At 38.0% G+C, this 20,250-nt stretch overlaps 1 protein-coding gene across 1 annotated transcript in view; it reads left to right on the plus strand.

Annotated features, from left to right (window-relative positions):
* Window positions 1-4,993: 4,993 nt before the first annotated feature.
* Window positions 4,994-20,250, plus strand: part of LOC126418731 (fasciclin-3-like) — a 149,908-nt gene continuing 134,651 nt past the window's right edge. Inside the window, exons 1-3 of the mRNA XM_050085642.1 lie at window positions 4,994-5,003; window positions 5,244-5,395; window positions 11,004-11,178. Coding sequence (XP_049941599.1) covers window positions 4,994-5,003; window positions 5,244-5,395; window positions 11,004-11,178 — 337 coding nt within the window. The remainder of the gene's footprint in view (window positions 5,004-5,243; window positions 5,396-11,003; window positions 11,179-20,250) is intronic.

Consider the following 20,250-nt stretch of genomic DNA (forward strand, 5'->3'; position numbering starts at 1 on the left):
CGCGAGTCATAGGCTGGAATGTTCCGATCAATTGCTTCGAACGTCTTCCTGTCGGGACACCTTCGTTCTGGAAACCTGTCTCGATACAAACGTACCGCGCCACGGCTATTGCCCCGTGCTAATCCATACATCAAATGGGCATCTGCCAACTCCGCATTTGTAAACACTGCACTGACTGCAAAACCATGTTCGTGATGAACACTAACCTGTTGGTGCTACGTACTGATGTGCTTGATGCTAGTACTGTAGAGCAATGAGTCGCATGTCAACACAAGCACCGAAGTCAACATTACCTTCCTTCAATTGGGCCAACTGGCGGTGAATCGAGGAAGTACAGTACATACTGACGAAACTAAAATGAGCTCTAACATGGAAATTAAGCGTTTCCGGACACATGTCCACATAACATCTTTTCTTTATTTGTATGTGAGGAATTTTTCCTGAAAGTTTGCCCGTACCTTTTTGTAACACCCTGTATACGGGACGAGTCACTAACTGTTGCCACCTAGAATAGCTCCGAAAGTATGATAGTAGCTGAAAAGTTTGTGGGACAAAAGCTGCGTGGGACAACGGGGGCCATAATACGTCGTCGGTTTTTTGTTGCTAGGTGAGGTCGCGTCAGAATATGAAGGTCAACTTTGTTTTCTTAAATGGGATTCTGTAGTTTGGTACTTATTTTCTGATAGCGGCTATCGAGACGAATCCAGTGATGTGTAACAGAAAGGTCATTGAAGGTCACAAAGGTGGCATGAACGTCCATGTTCGGAGTGGTGACCATTGGTATCAATGCAGAGCTGCAATCTTCCTATCATGGATTGAGTGGTATTCCTTTTCACTTCAGCACTTACTGAGGCACATGTTCTGACAATTCTCTCTCGTACACCGTGCAAATAGCGTCTCCATCTAACGTGCCATTGACATGCAAACACCATTCGTCGGATTCGCAATACAACACCAATAGGAACGGTAAGACTAGCATCGTCGAATGGAGCGACTGTGAATGATATATTCCTTCGAAGAACAAGTGGATGTCCTTCTCATTTACGGAAAATGCCAACGAAATTCAGTGGGAGCTAGAGACTTATACGCTGAAAGATGTCCTCAACGTACTCACCCAACACGTCCTATATTTAAGTATGTGTATGATAAATCGAGAACAACTGGATCTTTAACGCTTCGGAAACATACCCGGCAAAGGAAAGTTACTAAAGAGGAAACGGAAATTTGTACTCTTTCCACTGTGGTTCGAGATCCTTGTGTTAGTTCGCGTCAAGTCGCAAGGGAATCTGGCATGAGCCAGAGTAGTGTTGTTCGTGTTCTGCATCGCCATAAATATCATCCTTACTGTATCAGTCTCCACCAACAATTAACTGGTACAGTTTGTATGCGTCGCATTGAATTCTACCGACGGGATCAACTTCAGATTCAGAGGGATAACACATTTATTAATTTAATTTTATTTTATTTACTGACGAGGCTAAATTCGCGAACCATGGAAATGTTAATTTGCATAACATACATTATTGGGGAACTAAAAATCCATGTTGGCTGCGGCAAGTTGCACACCAAAATCCATGGTCGGTGAGTGTATGGTGTGGGATTCTGAAGGACAGAATTATAGGCCCCTATTTCATCGAAGGAAATCTTAATGGTAGGAAGTACACCACATTCCTGCAAGAAACATTAGGTCTGCTATTGGAAGAAATGCCTTTAGGAACAAGGAACAGGATGTGGTATCAACACGATGGGTGTCCGGCATAATTGTCGCTGACCGCTAGAAGAGAGTGTTCCCAAATCGTTGGATTGGACGCGGAGGAGATGTGTCGTGGCCGGCTCGTTCGCCAGACATGACGCCTCTGGTTTTTTCTTGTGGAGATTCGTAAAAGACATTGTTTATAAAGACGTTCGAATTGCACCTGAAGATAAGCGAGAGAGAGAGCACGTGCTTCGATGAGTCCCGATGTGATAAGGAATACCACTCAATCCATGATAAGAAGATTGCAGCACTGCATTGATACCAATGGTCATCACTTCGAATACCTTCTGTAAATGGACGTCCATGCCACCTTTGTGGCCTTCGTTGACCTTAAAAGACCTTACTGTTACGCATCATTAGATTCGTCTCGATAGCCGCAATCAGAAAATAAGTACCAAACTATAGCATCCCATTTAAAAAAAGAAAGCTGACCTTCATATCTCTGACGGGACCCCACCTAGCAACAAAAAACGAACGTCATATTATGGCCCTAGTTGTCCCATGCAACTTTTGTCTCACAAACTTTTCAGTTCCTATCATACTTTCTGAGTTATTCTTGGTGGCAATATTTAGTGACTCACCCTGTATTTGCTCAGCTGCTGACTTACTAGACCTAACACAGAGAGGATTTTGGTTCAAATAGCTCTGAGCACTATGGGACTTAACTTCTGAGGTCATCAGACCCCTAGAACTTAGAACTACTTAAACCTAACTAACCTAAGGACATCACACACACCCATGCCCGAGGCAGGATGCGAACCTGCTACCATAGCGGTCGCGCGATTCCCGACTGCAGCGCCTAGAACCGCTCGGCCACTTCGGCCGGCACACAATTAAATAACGATATGATACACATATAACAAGCAAGGAACGAGAGGATAATTTTAGACGAACTTAACACCGAATCAAGCAGAAAATTTGGCTACAGTACGTGCACAGAAGTGCAAAGCAGTGTGTTTAGTCAGAAAAACTTCAAAAAATAATTGTTTGCATGTACGGTGCCGTGATTTGTCGCGTTTTCCATTTAGGAAATAGTTAGCACTATAAACGAAAGTAAAAACCGACCGAAAAGCCAGTGCCAAAGACACAGATAAAGCCCATGCAAACGTTAGTTCCGCGTGTTAGAGAAAACAGACAAAAATGCTAAAAGTCGAAGAATCACATGTCATTATCTTATTAAACGAAGTCTTTCTAGTTTAACAACCAAACAAAAAATTGTTAATATCGTTGTCTCTAGGCCACTGATCATGTTTTAGTTCAGTAGAACGAAAGACTTTTGGTGAAATATATAGGTATTTTTAACAATAACCAAAATACTTTAAGAATGTGTTTTTACTTCGAGTTTTTAAGAGTTGCTTACTTTTCACACGTCTTTACACGGCTGGTTTGGCCAACCGCTCACGTAAGGAATTTCCCGCATTTGAGGGTTGCATAAATTATCCCGTATGGACCTTCAACGAGACTGAATATGTAATATCTTTCGTTGAATTTATCTTATTCTTGGAACTCATTTGTCAAAGCTGTATCAGCGTTACGCTATACGCATGCCGCTGATAACACCTGAAGTATGATTTTGTTTCACAACACAAAAAAATGGTTCAAATGGCTCTGAACACTATGGGACTTAACTACTGTGGTCATCAGTCCCCTAGAACTTACAAGGGAACCTCCCAATCGCACCCCCCTCAGATTTAGTTATAAGTTGGCACAGTGGATAGGCCTTGATAAACTGAACACAGATCAATTGAGAAAACAGGAAGAAGTTGTGTGGAACTGTGAAAAAATAAGCAAAATATACAAACTGAGTAGTCCATGGGCCACATAAGCAACATAATAGACAATGTGAACTTAGGAGCGCCGTGGTCTCGTGGTAGCGTGAGCAGCTGCAGAACGAGAAGTCCTTGGTTCAAGTCTTCCCTCGACTGAAAATTTTACTTTCTTTATTTTTGCATAGTTATTATCCGTCCGTTCGTTCATTGACGTCTCTGTTCACTGTAATAAGTTTAGTGTCTGTGTTTTGCGACCGCATCGCAAAACCGTGCGATTAGTAGACGAAAGGACGTGCCTCTCCAATGGGAACCGAAAACATTTGATCGCAAGGTCATAGGTCAACCGATTCCTCCACAGGAAAACACATCTGATATATTCTATACGACACTGGTGACGGCATGTGCACCACATGACAGGAATATGTTGTCAACCCACCTAACTTGTACACTTGGCGATTCTTCTACCTTGCCCGATTTAGGTTTTCTTGTGGATGTGATAATCACTTCCAAACATAAACTGAAAATAAAAAATAAAAATTTTCACTTAATGGAAGATTTGAACCTAGGACCTTTCGTTCCGCAGCTGCTCACGTTACCACGAGACCACGGCGCTCCTGCGAACCAATTGTCCTTGATGGTGCATATGTTCCCATGAACTACTCAGTTTGTATATTTTGCTTATTTTTTCACAGTTTCACACAACTTCTTCCTGTTTTCTCAATTGATCTGTGTTCAGTTTTTCAAGGCCTATCCACTGTGCCAACTTATAACTAAATCTGAGGGGGGTGCGATGGGGAGGTTCCCTTGTTAGAACTACTTAAACCTAACTAACCTAAGGACATCACACACATCCATGCCCGAGGCAGGATTCGAACCTGCGACCGCAGCAGTCGCGCGGTTCCGGACTGCGCGCCTAGAACCGCTAGACCACCGCGGCCGGCAGCACAACACATTTATCGTAATCATGGTGCGGTAAATCACATTACATTGCATTTAAGTTTCAGTTTGCGTTGCGGTAGCTTAAGTGTCAACTTAAAAACATACAGTCTGTACAATACCAAACAATACTTTTAAGTTTGAAAAGTTCCGATAATAATGAACGATGCTTTATTTAAACGAGCCAATACTAACTTCAGCTCCGAACCAACGGTGATTGCTCTTTGTCAAGTTTGCTTCTACAGTGAAAAGAAATGGAGTTGTGAAAGAAGCAGATTAACTGACTTTTCCGTAAGTGCTTGGTACAACGTAACAACAATAGTAAATGGGAAACATTTCCTAATGTACTGCAAACTTATATTTATTATGTATTAAAGAAACATGTTTATTGAAACTTGTAAAATCAGAAATACAAGTGATGTTGAACTAATGCAAAAGAAATAGACAAATATGATTTTATCAAAGACTAGCCTTATTATAGCACAATACATGTTAATGTCTAACATTTTGAATGTTTAGTAAGTGTTTAAACATGCTCAGTAGTATGTAGATTCAAAGTTATTAATGCAGTATTTTGCACTAAAATGACAGAAATAAGTTTTCAGGTTACTACATTGTGTGTGCCCTTCTCTTAATAAAAATTTGGAGTTGCTACTGGAGTCCCTTATGGGCGTGCTGTAGAAGTTGATATCCCTAATATACGGTAACGTGAATGGCTCCTCCGGCTGCGAGTTGTGTAGTGTGATGTACTGAGAGCCGTGTTGCTTTGGTTCTTCCCGCAGGTGCTCAGTCAGCGACGGCGACGGTGCACCCACGCGAGCAAGTGGTTCTTCCCGGAGATCAAGTCAAACTCATGTGCCGGACGGGCGTGCCGATTGTGTACTGCCGCATGGAGACCCCCAGGGGCGGCAAACCCTTGTTCCTGAACCCCAGCGTAAGTACACCACTTTTTTGTGGGGTGGGAGGAAGGTGAAAGTGGGTCTAGTTTTGGTTTGGTACAGCCTGTCAAGAATTCGTCTGCTGTGGTGCCAATCTGCCATTGTCGTCATTTCAGGGTGGGGCTAGGACTTACCCTTAGCCTCAGTTATTTTGTAGCAATGCGGGTGACAGTTAGTACGAATGATCCTCGAGTACCGAGCCCACGAATTATACGCGTCAATACTTTATTAACTCTTCTATGCGGAATGTCATCATAACGCAATGCTATAGTTGCATAGCATGAAAGACGAGAACAATAGTGGGCAGGGGAACAGACAATAATTTCCAAAGAGGCACACGTTTTTCTTTTTTTAAATTTTTTTTTATTTTTATGTTGATACTGATGTTCACTATCGATGTGTACTCTACAGTGTTTGCCCTCTAAGCTTCCTGTGGTACCGCCCTAGGTATTCTCCAGTGTCTTAATAATCAATAAATGAAGTAGGTTACTGTAAATTCTTAGATATTTGTACTGATAAGGACCAGAACTGTAAGCTATTTACCTGTTACAGATAATCTGAAATGCCAACCCAAAACGAAACAATTTTTGTGTTATAGATACGATCAGATTTTAAAGATGAAAATATAAAAAAAAATGTTGATATAATTTTCCAGTTTTCATTCACTAACACCTTACGGCATCATATTCTGGTGTTACTCATCACAGAGGGAAAAAAAGTGTTTATTGTACAAAAGTGAGTAGTAAGGATATGTGTAGTGCCTGTTCTAGAACTTGCAGGCAGCTCTTTAAACTACTGGGCAAATTTATGCAGCCTCACAATACATTTACTCCTTTGTGACGTTTGTTTTAAGCAATCAATCACAGTTTGAAAACAATAGTAAAATTCATAAAGATAATACAAGAAAGAGAAATGAGATGCACCATCAGTCACTCAGTGTGGCACAGAAATAAAAGAGCTATTCTTCCATAAATACACTGCTTGGTAAAAAATAGTGACACAGGAGGTAATGAAATGAAACTGTATAGACTGAGAGGTTATGTGATGTTATTTTTGTAATTGCAGAATCAAGTGAAATTTACAAGGAACTTGACAGTATGAGACCACTTATTAGCACAACATTGCACCCACTCTGGCCTGGATGCATGGAAGGGTGTGATAAAGCTCTTCTAACCTTGCTTGAGGCAAGCTGCCCCACAATTGTTGCTGTTTTAACTAGTCCCTGATATGCCGGCAACAGGCACTGGGACGAAGTAGACATCTGAACTGGTCCCACACAGTCTATATTGAGCACAGATCTGGGATCTTTCTGGCCACCATGAGTACCTTAGTATCATGCGGACGTATCATAGACACACGTGCCGTGTACGGATGAGCATTGTTCTCTTGAAAAAGTCACCATGATACTGTCTCATGAAAGGCAGCATGTGACGATGCAGGTTGTTCATTACTTATGTTGTGCCATAAGGGCAGACTCAATCGCTGCCTCAAGTCACACCCGACAGCACCCCACACAATTTGTGGCCTCTCCCTAGGTCGCCATCATACTTGCCAACAATGGCGTCGAAGGTAGTGTAGAACTGTGATTCATCGCCGAAACGAATGTGATGCCATTCATCACGAGTTCGTGCTTCCTCATCACAGAAGTCCTAGCGAGATAGGACAGAATGAGTTATTGTGGACAGTTCAGTGATAGGCTTGTTCTCATCAGAACTGAGAGCAAACCAACTCTGACAACAATAGTTCAGGTATGTGTGCTGGCATTGCAAGCTGAAAATGAAGAGAGATACAAAATACACAATGTTATTGAAAGGGTAATACAGTACATAAAGGAAGATGAAAATGTAATAGTCATGGGAACTGCAATGTGGATGTAGGTGAAGGACTAGAAGAACGGGTTACAGGACAGTACGAGCTTGGTACTAGGAATGAGAATGGAGAAAAACTAATTCAGTTCTGCAACAAATTTCAGCTAGTAACGGAAAATACTCCATTCAAGAATCTCAAGGGGAGAAGGTAAACTGGGAAAAGGCCTGGAGACACAGGAAGCTTTCAGTTAGATTACATCACAATCAGGCAGAGACTCTGAAATCAGACACTGACTCTGAAATCAGACACTGTATTGTAAGGCATACCCAGGAGCAGATGTAGACTCAGATAATTTAGTAGTGATGAAGAATTGGCTGAAGTTTAAGAGACTAGCCAGGAAGAATCAGTGTACAAAAAAGTGGAATGTGGAATTATTAAGGAATAAAGAGACATGCTTGAAGGTCTCCAAGGCTATAGAAACTGTGATAAGGAGTAGTTCAGTAGTCGCTTCAGTTGAAGAGGAATTGACATTTCTAGAAATGGCAATCATAGTAGTTGGGAAAAAAAACCATGTACAATGAAGGTAACTGTGAAGAAACCATGGGTTACAGAAGAAATGCTTCAGTTGATTGACGAAATACGGAAATGCAGGGAACTTCAGGAATACAGAAATACAAGTCAATTACGAAGGGATAAGTAGGAAGTGCAGGGAAGCTAACACGAATTTTCTACAAGAAAACTATGAAAAAATCGGAAAAGAAATAATTTCAGGACTGACTCAGCATATAGAAAGGTCAAAACATCCTTTGGTGAAATTAAAAGCCAGGGTGCTAACATTAAGGGTGCAGCAGGCATTCCACTGTTAAATGCAGAGCAGAGAAATGATGAGTGGTAAGAGTACATTGAAGGCCTCTATGAGGGGAAGACTTGTCTGATGACGTGACAAAAGAAGAAACATAAATCAATATAGATGAGATAGGTAATCCAGTATCAGAATCAGAATTTAAAAGAGCTTTGGAAGACTGAAGATCGAATAAGGCAGAAGGGATTGATAACATTCCATTACAATTTCCAAATATAATTTCCAAAATCAATGGGGACGTGGCAACAAAATGGCTATTCACGCTGATTTGTAGAAAATATGAGTCTGGCAATGTATTACCAGACTTCTGGAAAGACATCATCCACATATTTCCAAAGATTGCAAAAGCAGATAAGTGGAAGTCTTATCACACTGTCAGCTTAACAGCTAGTGAATCCAAGTTTCTGACAAAATAATAAACAGAAGAATGGAAAAGAAAATAGAAGGTGTGGTAGATGACAATCAGTTTAGCTGTAGGAAAGGTTAAGGTACCAAAGAGGCAGTCCTGAAGTCGTGATTTATAATGGAAGCAAAACTAAAGAAAAATCAAGACACTCATAGGATTCATTGGTCTGGAAATCACGTTTGGCAATGTCAAATGGTGCACGATGTTCAAAATTCTGAGAAAAATAAGGGTAAACTACAGGGCAAGATGGGTAATATACAATATGTGGAAGAACCAAGAGGGAATAGTTAGTGTGGAAGTCAAATAATGAAGTGCTTGGATTAAAAAGGGTATAAGACAGGGATGTAGTCTTTTACCCCTCCTGTTCAATCTACACATAAAAATTTTTAAAAAAATGACTGAAATTTCAAGAGTGGAATTAAAATTCAAGGTGAAAGGATATTAGTGATAAGATTTGTTGATGATATTACTATCCCCAGTGCAAGTGAAGAAGAATTACAGATTCTGCTGAATGGAATGAATAGTGTAATGAGTACAGAATGTGAATTAAGAGTAAATGGAAGAAAGATGAAAGTAATGAGAAGTAACAGAAATGAGAACAGTTAAACTTGACATCAGTATTGGTGTAAAGAAGTAGAAGCAGTTAAGATATTCTGCTACCTGAGCAGCAAAATACTTATAATAGGCAGAGCATGGAGGACATGAAAAGCATACTAGCACTGGCAAAGCGGGCATTCATGGCCAAGAGAAATCTATTAGTGTCCAACATAGATCTTAATTTGAGAAAGAATTTTGTGGGAATTTGTGTCTGGAGCACAGTATTGTATGGTAGTGAAACAGGGACGGTGGGAAAATTGGAACAGAAGAGAATCGAAGCATTTGAGATGTGATTCTATGAAAGAATGTTGAAAATGAGGTGGACTGATAAGGTAAGAGATGAGGTGGTTCTGCACAGAATTGGAGAGTAAGGAACGTATGGAAAACAGTGACAAGAAGGGGGAGACAGAATGTTAGGTCATCTGTTAAGACATTAGGGTGTTAAGAGATAGGGAACAATTTCCATTGTACTAGAGGGAACTGTAAAGAATAAAAACTATAGAGGAAGACAGAGATTGGAGTACATGCAGTAAGTAATTGAGGACATAGATTGAAAGTGCTACTCTTAGATGAAGAGGTTGGCACAGAAAAGGAATCTGTGGTGGGCTGCACCAAACCAGAAAAAAAAGAAAAAAATTACATTTCTGGCACTACTGTGTTCTTGATACACTATTGCATGTCCCAAGAGTTCCAAGTCTCAAATCATGCTTCAACATTCATTGCTAGATGGCACATGGTGTTTGTGCCAAGCAGTACTTCTGAATGGCGTTCCAAGTGCCATTCATCGAGGTCCCGTCCATTTAGTCTTGGATAGTTTGAAGAGATAAGGTTTTTGGGCATAACTTTTGGAGCTGCAACAGATATTTTGCAATTATAGAAACAAAGAAAGGTAACCAACACCTTTATTCCACATAAAGTTGTTGGGTCAGCTAGAGCTGTGGACTCATTCCATGTAATTCCAATTCATGCAACTGACTTATTTGGCGATTTTAAAGATGCTGCTGAAACGCTATTGTCAATGCAGGCATGGGTAAGATCTCCAAATGCAATATGATTAAATTGTCTGACACTCATCCATCTCAAATAGCTGTATAACAGTTTAAACTGAAACAGAAGAATGAAAAAAATGTCAGTTATTCAAAGGAGAAAAGACCATGACAGATGTATAGCAAGTCATATTACATCTGAAAGACCAGCCAAGTTTATCAGTTTCACAACAGAAAGACCTGTTGACAATGTTTCCATTACTTCAACAGCACAACTGTGTAACAACTGACACCAAGAATGGTGGTGGTGTGTAAGAACTAGAAGCCAATACTGAGATTCTTTCCTTGGATTTAATTTTTTAAATTCTCTTGTAAGAATTTAAAAGACATTCAAAATGGTTTTTGTACACCCCTGTTCTAATCCTTAAAACATTATTGGTGTCCTTGTATTGTCAGAAATATGACTTAGTACCTCAATGTTAATGGTACTTGATACAAAAACTTTTGTATTGGCACTTACAACCAATCAGTTCCCTGGTATGGCATGGCTCCTAAAACATTCTTATTTTTTTGCAGCGATGAGTTGGACAGCATAATTCATTGTTACCAGAATACATTCTTAATTTTTAAATATTGGGAAATTCAAAATGGAATTACAACAGTATGAAAAGAGCACTTGCTACTCACTACATAGAGGAAGCATTGAGACACAGAAAGACACAGTGAAAAGATGGCTAAACTTTTTGCTTTCAGTCAAAAAGTTCCTCCTTCATAAGCTAAATGCACGCACACACACACACACACACACACACACACACACACACACATGCGCGCAAAAAAAAAAACCACCATCACCAAACACAACAACAACATCATGTTTCATTGTGTATATCAATCGTCATAAGCCACCTGTCATGTGCTACAAGAGTAACTCTGTTTAGCAGACGAAAGTGACAACCACTGGGGATCCCGTCTACTACGGTGAAGGCTACGAGAAGGGCCAGTGTGGCATGATGCTCCAACGGGCGTCAGACCGTGACAACGGTGTTTGGAAGTGCACCATGGGAAATGCTCAGAGCGCAGAAGAGCTGGTGGAGACCGCCATCATCACGGTTGCCCGTGAGTATACTCTTCCTGCCCACCACTTCTTTCCTTATCCTCCCGTGCCACCCTCTGCATCTGCGCCTATACTTAGAAAACTACAGTGAAGTTCATGGCAGACTGTTCTTTCCAGTGTAGCAGTATTCATTCTCATTCTCATTTAATTAATGCATGGAGCACCAGAAAGATGTTTGCTCAAATACCTTTGTACCTGCTGTAACTAGTCTAACCTTATTTTCATTATGCGTATGGGAGTGGTGTGTGGGAGGTTGTATATTGCTAGATTCTTCACGTAAAGCTTGTGCTTGAAACCTTCAAAGAAGGTGTTTGTGGGATTATAGGTGTCTGCCTTCAATCATCTGCTTGGCTAGTTTTCCTGGCATCTCCATGACACTCTGCCATGAGTCAAACTCTGCCCTTCTTTGTATACGTTCAGTATCCCTTAATAGCCCTATTTGGTACTCGTACCAAATACTTATGCGTATTTAGGATGGATTACATGAGTGTTTTGTTAGCAAACTCCTTTGTAGACATTGCATTTTCCTAGTATTCTATCACTGAACCAAAGTCAGTTACCAGCTTTACCTATGAAGGAGCCTTTTCTATAACTGAACCAAAGTCAGTTACCTGCTTTACCTATGAAGGAGCCTTTTCTATCACTGAACCAAAGTCAGTCACCTGCTTTACCTATGAAGGAGCCTTACATTGTTTTGTTTTGAGTAGTGTGCAGTTTAACATTTCTGAATATCTAAAGCAATTTGCCAGGCTTTGTACTACTTTGAAACTTCATCAAGCGCAGAAGGAATACTTGAGCAGTTGTTTTGGTCAGATGTTTGACTGGAGCAAAAACAAGACTCCTTAGAAATTACACAGTGGATTTTCTCTGAATTTTCATAGCCCAATGAAGAGTCAGAAAAAGTCAAGTGGGGTATTGATTTAACCAGCGTGAACATTTGGTAGAATGAATTTAATTGCTGGAAAGTAATATGGGTGATTAGGAAAAACTTAATTAGTGTTTTGAGGTAGAATTTTTGTACAGGGAATGTACAAATTAGGTATCATGCTTTCTGAACAAAACTTGAAAACAAAAAAATAAATAAATAAAAATAAATTGAATTTGATGTCAAATGTTTTGCAGAATAATTTGTCTAACAGTAAGAAATAAAATGGATTGGAGAAACATTTGACACAACTGTGAATGATCTCACAAATAATACGAATAACGGTGGTCAACAAAAAGAATTTCTTTTACAGCTAAACGAACATTATGCACTGCTTCTCACCATACACATGACCCATTGAACTGCAGACGGGCAAAAGAAAAGGACTCTTATAGATTTTAGCTTGTGGCCAAAACCTTCTACAGCAAAGAAAACATACACATGTTCCAGCAGGTGGGAGCTGATGGTGGTAGCAGTCGTGCCTCTGTGAGGTGTGCTTGCTTGTGTGAATGTGTTTGTCTTTTATTTGCTGAAGAAGGCGTTAGCCAAAAGCTGTAATCTGTAACATTGTTTTTGTTGCGCCTGTCTGCAACTCAATGGATATCAGTATTGTTGATATTCTAACCTGGAGTTTCTGTTGTCTGAACTGTTTCTTATAGACAATTTGCCCCTGGCTCCAGATCAGGTTTCATAATTTCTGGGTCATTCCATGTCAAGTCACCCAGGTCTTGACACCAACCATGTCAGATTTTGATGAAACTTGGTACAATTATTTCTTTTATCATCCTGAAAGCACTTGTAAAATTTTTTTGCTCTATCTCTTATAGTTTTTTTTTGTAAATTTTTAAAGTTTTTAGATTTGGCTTTGTTTCAGCAGCCGGAAATTTAACTTAAACGTGTCCTCACAACTAAAAAAATTTGTATATTAAAGAATACTCAAGATATCAGTATGAAATTTTGGAATAAGTTTGTGTATTATATCTAAATGTTAAAAAAAATTACCATAAAGATATATTAAATTCTTCCAAATGAAAAAAAAAATTATAAGGTTTTTTTTTATTTTTTTTTTTTTTTAGCTAACAGATGTTTAGTTTTACAAAAACTGCAATATCTAGAGTCTCAGACCTGATAGAAAGCTCAAATTTGTTTTAAAATACTCTTAATTGTATAGGCTATTAGATAAAAGAAAAATTATGTTGGCTTTTTAACCTGTTTAATAGTTATCTAATTTTTAAAATAATATTAATTATATTTTAAAAATAAAAAATGCCAAGTGACTTAGACACCGAAAATAAGTTTTTGTCTTCCTGGAGTAACAATGTACACTTGGATTTTGTATTGTTACTCCCGTGTTTTGAAGTAAAAAATTATTACAGTGTTAAATAGTGCGTGGATAGTATTTTATTAAGTTTATTCGAACTCTCAGTAAGTACTGTTGCTTAGTTTACAGAGATTCTTTTCCAATATCCTACAAAAGTAACCAGAACAGTAATCAGACCAAAAGTGAAATCAGTATGTCAGATATTCAAACCTGTAGTGTAGGGTTATTTAAAAAATCTGACTGTTTCCAAACAACCTACACACCTTCAAAAAAGTTACAACCGGTATCAGAATTGAGTGAGGAAGAAAAAGATTTGATCCACTTACGATCTGGAATTAATCTGTGTGAATTTAAGAATATATGTTCACACCACAGCTACTACTTTTTAAATGTTTTTGAAAAGTATCAAACAACATGTGTAGACCCACTAAAAAAAACAAAAAGCCCATCAAAAAATCGTTGAGAAGTGTAGGCTTGGATCTTTCTAAACAATTACTGACAAAAAATATTAGCATAAAACCTGGACAAAAGCTTTGCTCAACATGCCGTAACTTTTGTGAGGAAAAATTAAGAGTTGAAGTCAATGAAAGTGAAACAGATGATGAAGTCATGGTTGAATTAGAATCATTGGAATCCAGAAATGAATCCCTCGTACAAACAAACATTGCTCTTGATTATTTAGGTTTAACACCGATAAAGCTTCATGGCTTGTCAGAACAAAGTAAAGGGTCTTATTTTAAAAGGAAGGTTAGCAGTATTGAAAAGACTGCAAAAAAGGCGGTTTCAAAAGCATTAAAATATGATGCACCAAGTTCTGATGATGACGAAGAAGATAAAAGTGTGGTTGAGAAAGCAAAGGATTTTGATGTAATGATTTCTCTTATGAAAGAGAAGATTTCATCTGTTGGGAGGTCTAGAAAAATCCAGATTCTGACCTTGGCTCCAGATTCTTGGACTCGAAATAAAGTGATGAAAGAATTTAATGTAAGTGAGTACATGGTGCGACAAGCTAGAAAGCTAAAATCTGAAAAGGGTATTTTGGAAACTCCTGGTCCAAAAAAAGGTAAAACTCTTTCTGAAAATACAGTAAGACTTGTAACAGATTTTTATGAAAAGGATGAAAGTTCCAGAGTGCTACCTGGAACAAAAGACAAAGTAAGTGTTCAAAAAAATGTGTACATGCAAAAAAAAACTCATTTTGTGTAACTTGAGAGAACTCTATTATTCTTTCAAATGGGAGAATCCCGAGGTAGAAGTAGGATTTTCAAAATTTTGTTTCTTGAGACCTAAATGTGTATCCTTGCTGGTGCTGGAGGCACACACACTGTATGTGTATGCAGTATCCACCAGAATGTTAAACTATTACTGGATGCTGTGAAAACTGAAGAATCTTATAAAGACCTAATTAAGATGCTTGTGTGCAACACAGAAAACCAAAACTGCATGCTAAATCATTGCAACAGCTGTCCTGCAAATACTGCACTAACAGAGTGCTTAACTGAAAAACTAAGTGAAGATTATGATTTAGAAGAAGAAATTGTAATCAGTCAGTGGGTTATCACAGACAGGGCAGAAATGATCAAACAGTCTATCAGTGTTGAAGACTACATTTCTTTATTGGTTAGGTCATTGGAAAAGCTCACCTCGCACTCGTTTATAGCAAAATCCCAATCAGCAGCCTTTAAAAGATTGAAAGAAGACCCACCATCCAAAACAGCAATTATTGTGATGGATTTCAGTGAAAATTATTCCTTTGTTATACAAAATGAGATCCAAAGTTACCACTGGAATAGAGGTGGTTGTACTCTACACCCAGTTGGAGTTTTTCTAAGAAATGAGGAAAACAATGTTTTTGTTTCCAACCACTGTTTTATTAGTGATGATCAAGAACATGACACGGGTTTTGTTAACTTTGTACAAAAAGAAATTACAAAGTGGCTGTCATTACATCATACTGACATTGACTCAGTTCACTACTTTACAGATGGTTGTGCTGGGCAGTACAAAAATAGAAACAGTTTTAAAAATTTGACTGAACACTTGAGAGACTTTAATTTGAAGGCCCAACACTCTTTTTTTGGAACAAGTCATGGGAAGTCAATTTGTGATGGCCTAGGAGGAACTATTAAAAGAATTTTAAGGAAAGCCAGTCTACAGCTTTCAGACAAAGAACAAATAATGACAGCAATCGATGTGTATAAGTTTTGTGAAAAAAATATTGAAAACATTCATTTTCACTTTATTGACAAAAAAGAAGCTGATTTGCTACGGTTAAAACTAGAAAAACGTTTTTCAGCAACCAGAACCATTCCTGGAACTAGAAGTTTTCATAACTTCAAACCACTTCCAACAAACAACCTTGAAATTAGGACGACTACAGATAGTGTAAAATCCTCCTTAGTCTTTTCTTTCCATTCTTCTTCTGATTGGGTTCGTGTTGAACCATCCATAAATTGCTATGTGGCTGCAAATTATGATGGTAACTGGTACTTTGGACTGGTAAAAACAATATTCAATGATGAAGAAGATGCAGAAATTCTATTTCTACATCTTTCAGGACCCGCTGCATCATTTTATTGGCCTGAAAGAGAAGATTCCTGCATAGTGCCTTTGGAGCACATAGTCTGTGTAGTAGACGCACCTCAATCAATCGGCACTGGGAGAATGTATTACTTCAAAAAAGACTGTATCAAAAAAACTGAAAGCTGTTGGATGAAGTGGAAAAACAGTTTGAATCAGCATTAATGTTTATTAAAAAGACAAAATTACTCAAAAAATTCAATGTTTCAAGCAATCAGTTGGGTTATACATAAGTGCCGTAAGTAAACTATCTTTGTACATAATTCTAATGTAATCTACTATAATTAATAAACATGTTAAAAAAGCCATCATTATTTTTGTTTTATCAAGTAGCCTATATGTTTAAGAGTAAATTAAAACAAATTTGAGCATTCTATCAGGTCTGAGACTCGAGATATTGCAATTCTTATAAAACAAAACATCTGTTAAAAAAAAATTAAAAAAAATACATATATATATTTTTTTTCATAGAAAATATTAATATATTTTAATAGCATCATTTTTATCTTCAAATATGTATAATAAATAAACTTGCTGCAAAAATTCATGATGTTATCTAAAAGAGTTTTTAAGATAAGCAAATTTAAAGTTTTGAATACAAATTAAACTGACCATTTCCGAAGGTTCAGAAAACGCAAAACATAAAAACTTTAAAAATTTATTAAAAAAAACTGTAAGAGATACAGCAAAAAAAAAAAAAATTGCAGGTGTTGTCAGGATGGTATTAGAACCATTTGAGCCAAATTTCATGAAAATCTAAGGAGGTGGGTGTAAAATTTATTTTTTATTGGGTGATTTGATATGGAATGACCCTTCTGTACTGGCTTCAATTTTCATGTAATAATGATTTTTGGAGATTCTCCCTAAGGCATGTGTGTTATTTCTATCTGCCAAAATGATACACTCTTACAACAACACATCCAGATGTGAACAACAGAAAAAAATCTGCAATACACAAAGGAATCGAAGAAATTAGTAACATAAGAGCAAAGGAAAGTATAGAATCACGCCTGAAGTATTTGCATCTTGATTTCCCATGATACCTTCCCTCAGGAATATCACTTCATAAGGACTAGCAATCATCAAACAACATTGTGGTACTTCATTTGCCTTGATCATGCTCTTCCATTTGAGTAATGTCCAGATGCAATATCACTCACAAATCAAGGAAATGTTCATCAGAAGTTAATTCCCTAACTTGCAATCCTACAAATATTCCTCCTCCCTTTATTTTTGCTTCCCTTATCATGGAAACTTCTCTCACATGTACATGAACCCACGTAAGTTTTGTCCATGGCTTTCACAAAGTTTTTGGCTAGGTCCAGTTTAATGTGCAGTGGAAGTAGATACACATTTCTGGGGTCAACAAGAAGATTGTGCACCATATTCTTCTGTACAGGCAATTTTTCCCTCATAATAGAGTTTTTTATCTGCTCTCCCACTTGCATAGAAAGTAGCAGTTATTTGTGTACCTAAGTAGCAGGCCAGGGAAAAATGCAATTGCCTTGAGATACCCACATACACACCATTTGTATTCCTCATACTGGGTAAGTGTGAGTAGGAGTTTCAAAATTCTTGTATGTCTTCTTAACATGTGTCCTTAAAATACAGTATGCTGTACAGAAGCTTACAAAACCAAGTAAGTTACCAGCATAATAGAGAAACAGACGACAAGCTTCAATAGTTTCAGTATATATGTAACTTTTTAAATAGAAACTTAAAGAACAGCACTAAAAAAGAAACAAAAATAAAGTTTTATGAACTGTGGCCATGATGTCTGTTGTATAGGAGTGAAATCTGGGTTCTTGCAAAGAGGGATAAGAGTAAAATACGGGCAGTTGAATGGGATTTTTAAGAACAGTGAAAGGCTGCACACACCAAACCTGAATGAGAAATGAAAAAATTAGAGAAGAACTGAATGTTGAAGGATAAACAGCAAATCAGAGAAGTGTAGAAACAGGTGGGAAGAGTATTTGAGCAGATTTCCAGAAGAAAGACTCGCAGAATGACTGTTGAGATACAGTCTGAGGGGGAGGAGGAGGAAGAAGAAGAAGAAACCGTGGTAGGCCAAAAATGAGATGAGCAGTAAGCCTAATCCCTGCAAGTGAAGATCATGGTGAATGTGATGCTGATGGTGGTGATCATGGGTGCCTGCAGAAATTTATTGAAGAAGGAACGTATTTCAAAAATTACAATTTTCGATGTAACTGAGTTTGTGTGCTTCAAAATGTGTCATACCCAAAGCATTAATTTTGACAGCAAGTAAACAAAAGTAATTTATCTTAAGTGAATGATAGTTATCCACTCAGCATTTTTAAAGTAGGTTACTTTGATACTTAGATGATATGCATATTTCAGGAGAGTACACAATCTTGTGGTATTGAACAATCTGAATCTGAAATTATGTCATCACATGAGTGCATCCGGGGTTACCAATAAGTTGCAAAATTCAGGGTGTACATAAAGTCTGGGAACACTTTCAATTATTTGTTGCACAAGAACTGAACATTGTACAGATGTCATACACATTGCATTTTGAAGAGAAACTCAGAAACTTTTTTTTTTTTTTTTTTTACAAACATTTGATATGCGAACCATGAGTGACCTGGCAGGTGTCAATACGGTAATTGAATTCTTGCTAGACCCGTCCCAGCATGGCATTGTCGGCTGTGGCAGTCACTTCCCGTATTCTCTCCTGGAGCTCTTCTACATCACGTGGTAGAGACTGTACACACATCAGACCTTTATTGTGTCCCCACAGAAAAAAAGTCACACGGATTGTGATCTGGTGATCCAACACACAGAAAGCTCGCTCTGTACCTGAACTCACCAGGTTTGCGACTAGTGCTGACTATCGGCAAATTACCAAACTACACTGTGGCGGTCTACATGAAAAAAAAAAAAAAACTTTCAGGATTTCTCTTCAAAATGACATATGTATGATATCTGTTCAGTGTTTGGTTCTGGTGCAATAAATAATTGAAAGTGTTCCTGGACTTTATGTACACCCTGTATAGATAAAAATATTCAAAAAAAGTTTCTTAATATTCCATTGTCGTTGACACTGAAATTCTAAAATATGAAATACAAAAATCAGACTTACTCAGAAAATCTTGTTGGGTATCGGCAAAAATGTGCAAAAACAAGTGCCACATTAATGTCCCATGAGGTGAAGAAACTAGGAATAAACTTTGAAAAGCTCTCATTCAATTTTGATGACATCTGCGACACTTTGTTTGCTTAGTGAACTTCCCATCTGATCATGTTGATGGATTTATTGCGTTACTTTCATGCTTTCTATTTTTAATGTTGATTGGCATAACTAAAGTTGATAAAATGCATAACTGAAGTTGATAAAATGTGTTTCAAAAGCTACATTTTTTTGAATTCGTTGGAACAACTATAAGCGATAATGAGGATTCAACTGAATGGATGTAGGAAATCTCCTAACGCCCACCTCAAATTGACTGGTAGAACCGACTTTTAGCAGCCTAGATCTGAACTAAGGCAGTACTCATCTCATAAATTTCACAGTATTGTGCATTCAGGTGAAACGGACTACAGAATTTGTAGGTCTGTGACTGCATTGAGTGATGTGTTGCACCCGATAGTGTTTAAGACAGTCCTAGGAACCAAGATAAATAGTGATTGCTGAAGTCACAATACTTCCTGTGAAGCTCAGTATTGTTAAACCTGTAGCTTAGAAGGATTGCTGACAACCATTGCTAGAAGTGTGAGAGATTTTCATAATGAATAAAAATTTGTATCCCCATTCCAGTAGGGGGAAAGTGGCCCCTGTTGCCACCCCTTTGCAGATGCTTGTGATGATGATGATGATGAGGATGATGTCATCATCTCCTTAACTGCATGAGCAATTGGAACACAAGGACATTTATTCTCATTGTGAAGAATTACAGATAAAGGGAGCTATATTTGTAATACAGATAATTTCGTTATTTTTCCCGTACCTCACTATGACCATGCCTGCTGGAGGGTTAGTGTGCCAATTCAGCTTGCAGTTACTTGGGACATCATTGTTGCAAACTCAAGATCTTCAGTCAAGAGGGAAAATAGCTAATCCTTGTGTCAATGTTCACTGTAAATTATAGCAGTGAAATACATGAAAACCTACAAAGGATGGACACTTGGTGTAATGATTGGCATTTGGGCCATAACATAAACACATGCAGCTTACAGTACATAAATACATTGAAAACTCTGTTATTAGTTGATTACATGATTGTTTAG

This window comes from Schistocerca serialis, chromosome 9, assembly GCF_023864345.2.
Source record: "Schistocerca serialis cubense isolate TAMUIC-IGC-003099 chromosome 9, iqSchSeri2.2, whole genome shotgun sequence".
Lineage (NCBI taxonomy): Eukaryota > Metazoa > Arthropoda > Insecta > Orthoptera > Acrididae > Schistocerca > Schistocerca serialis.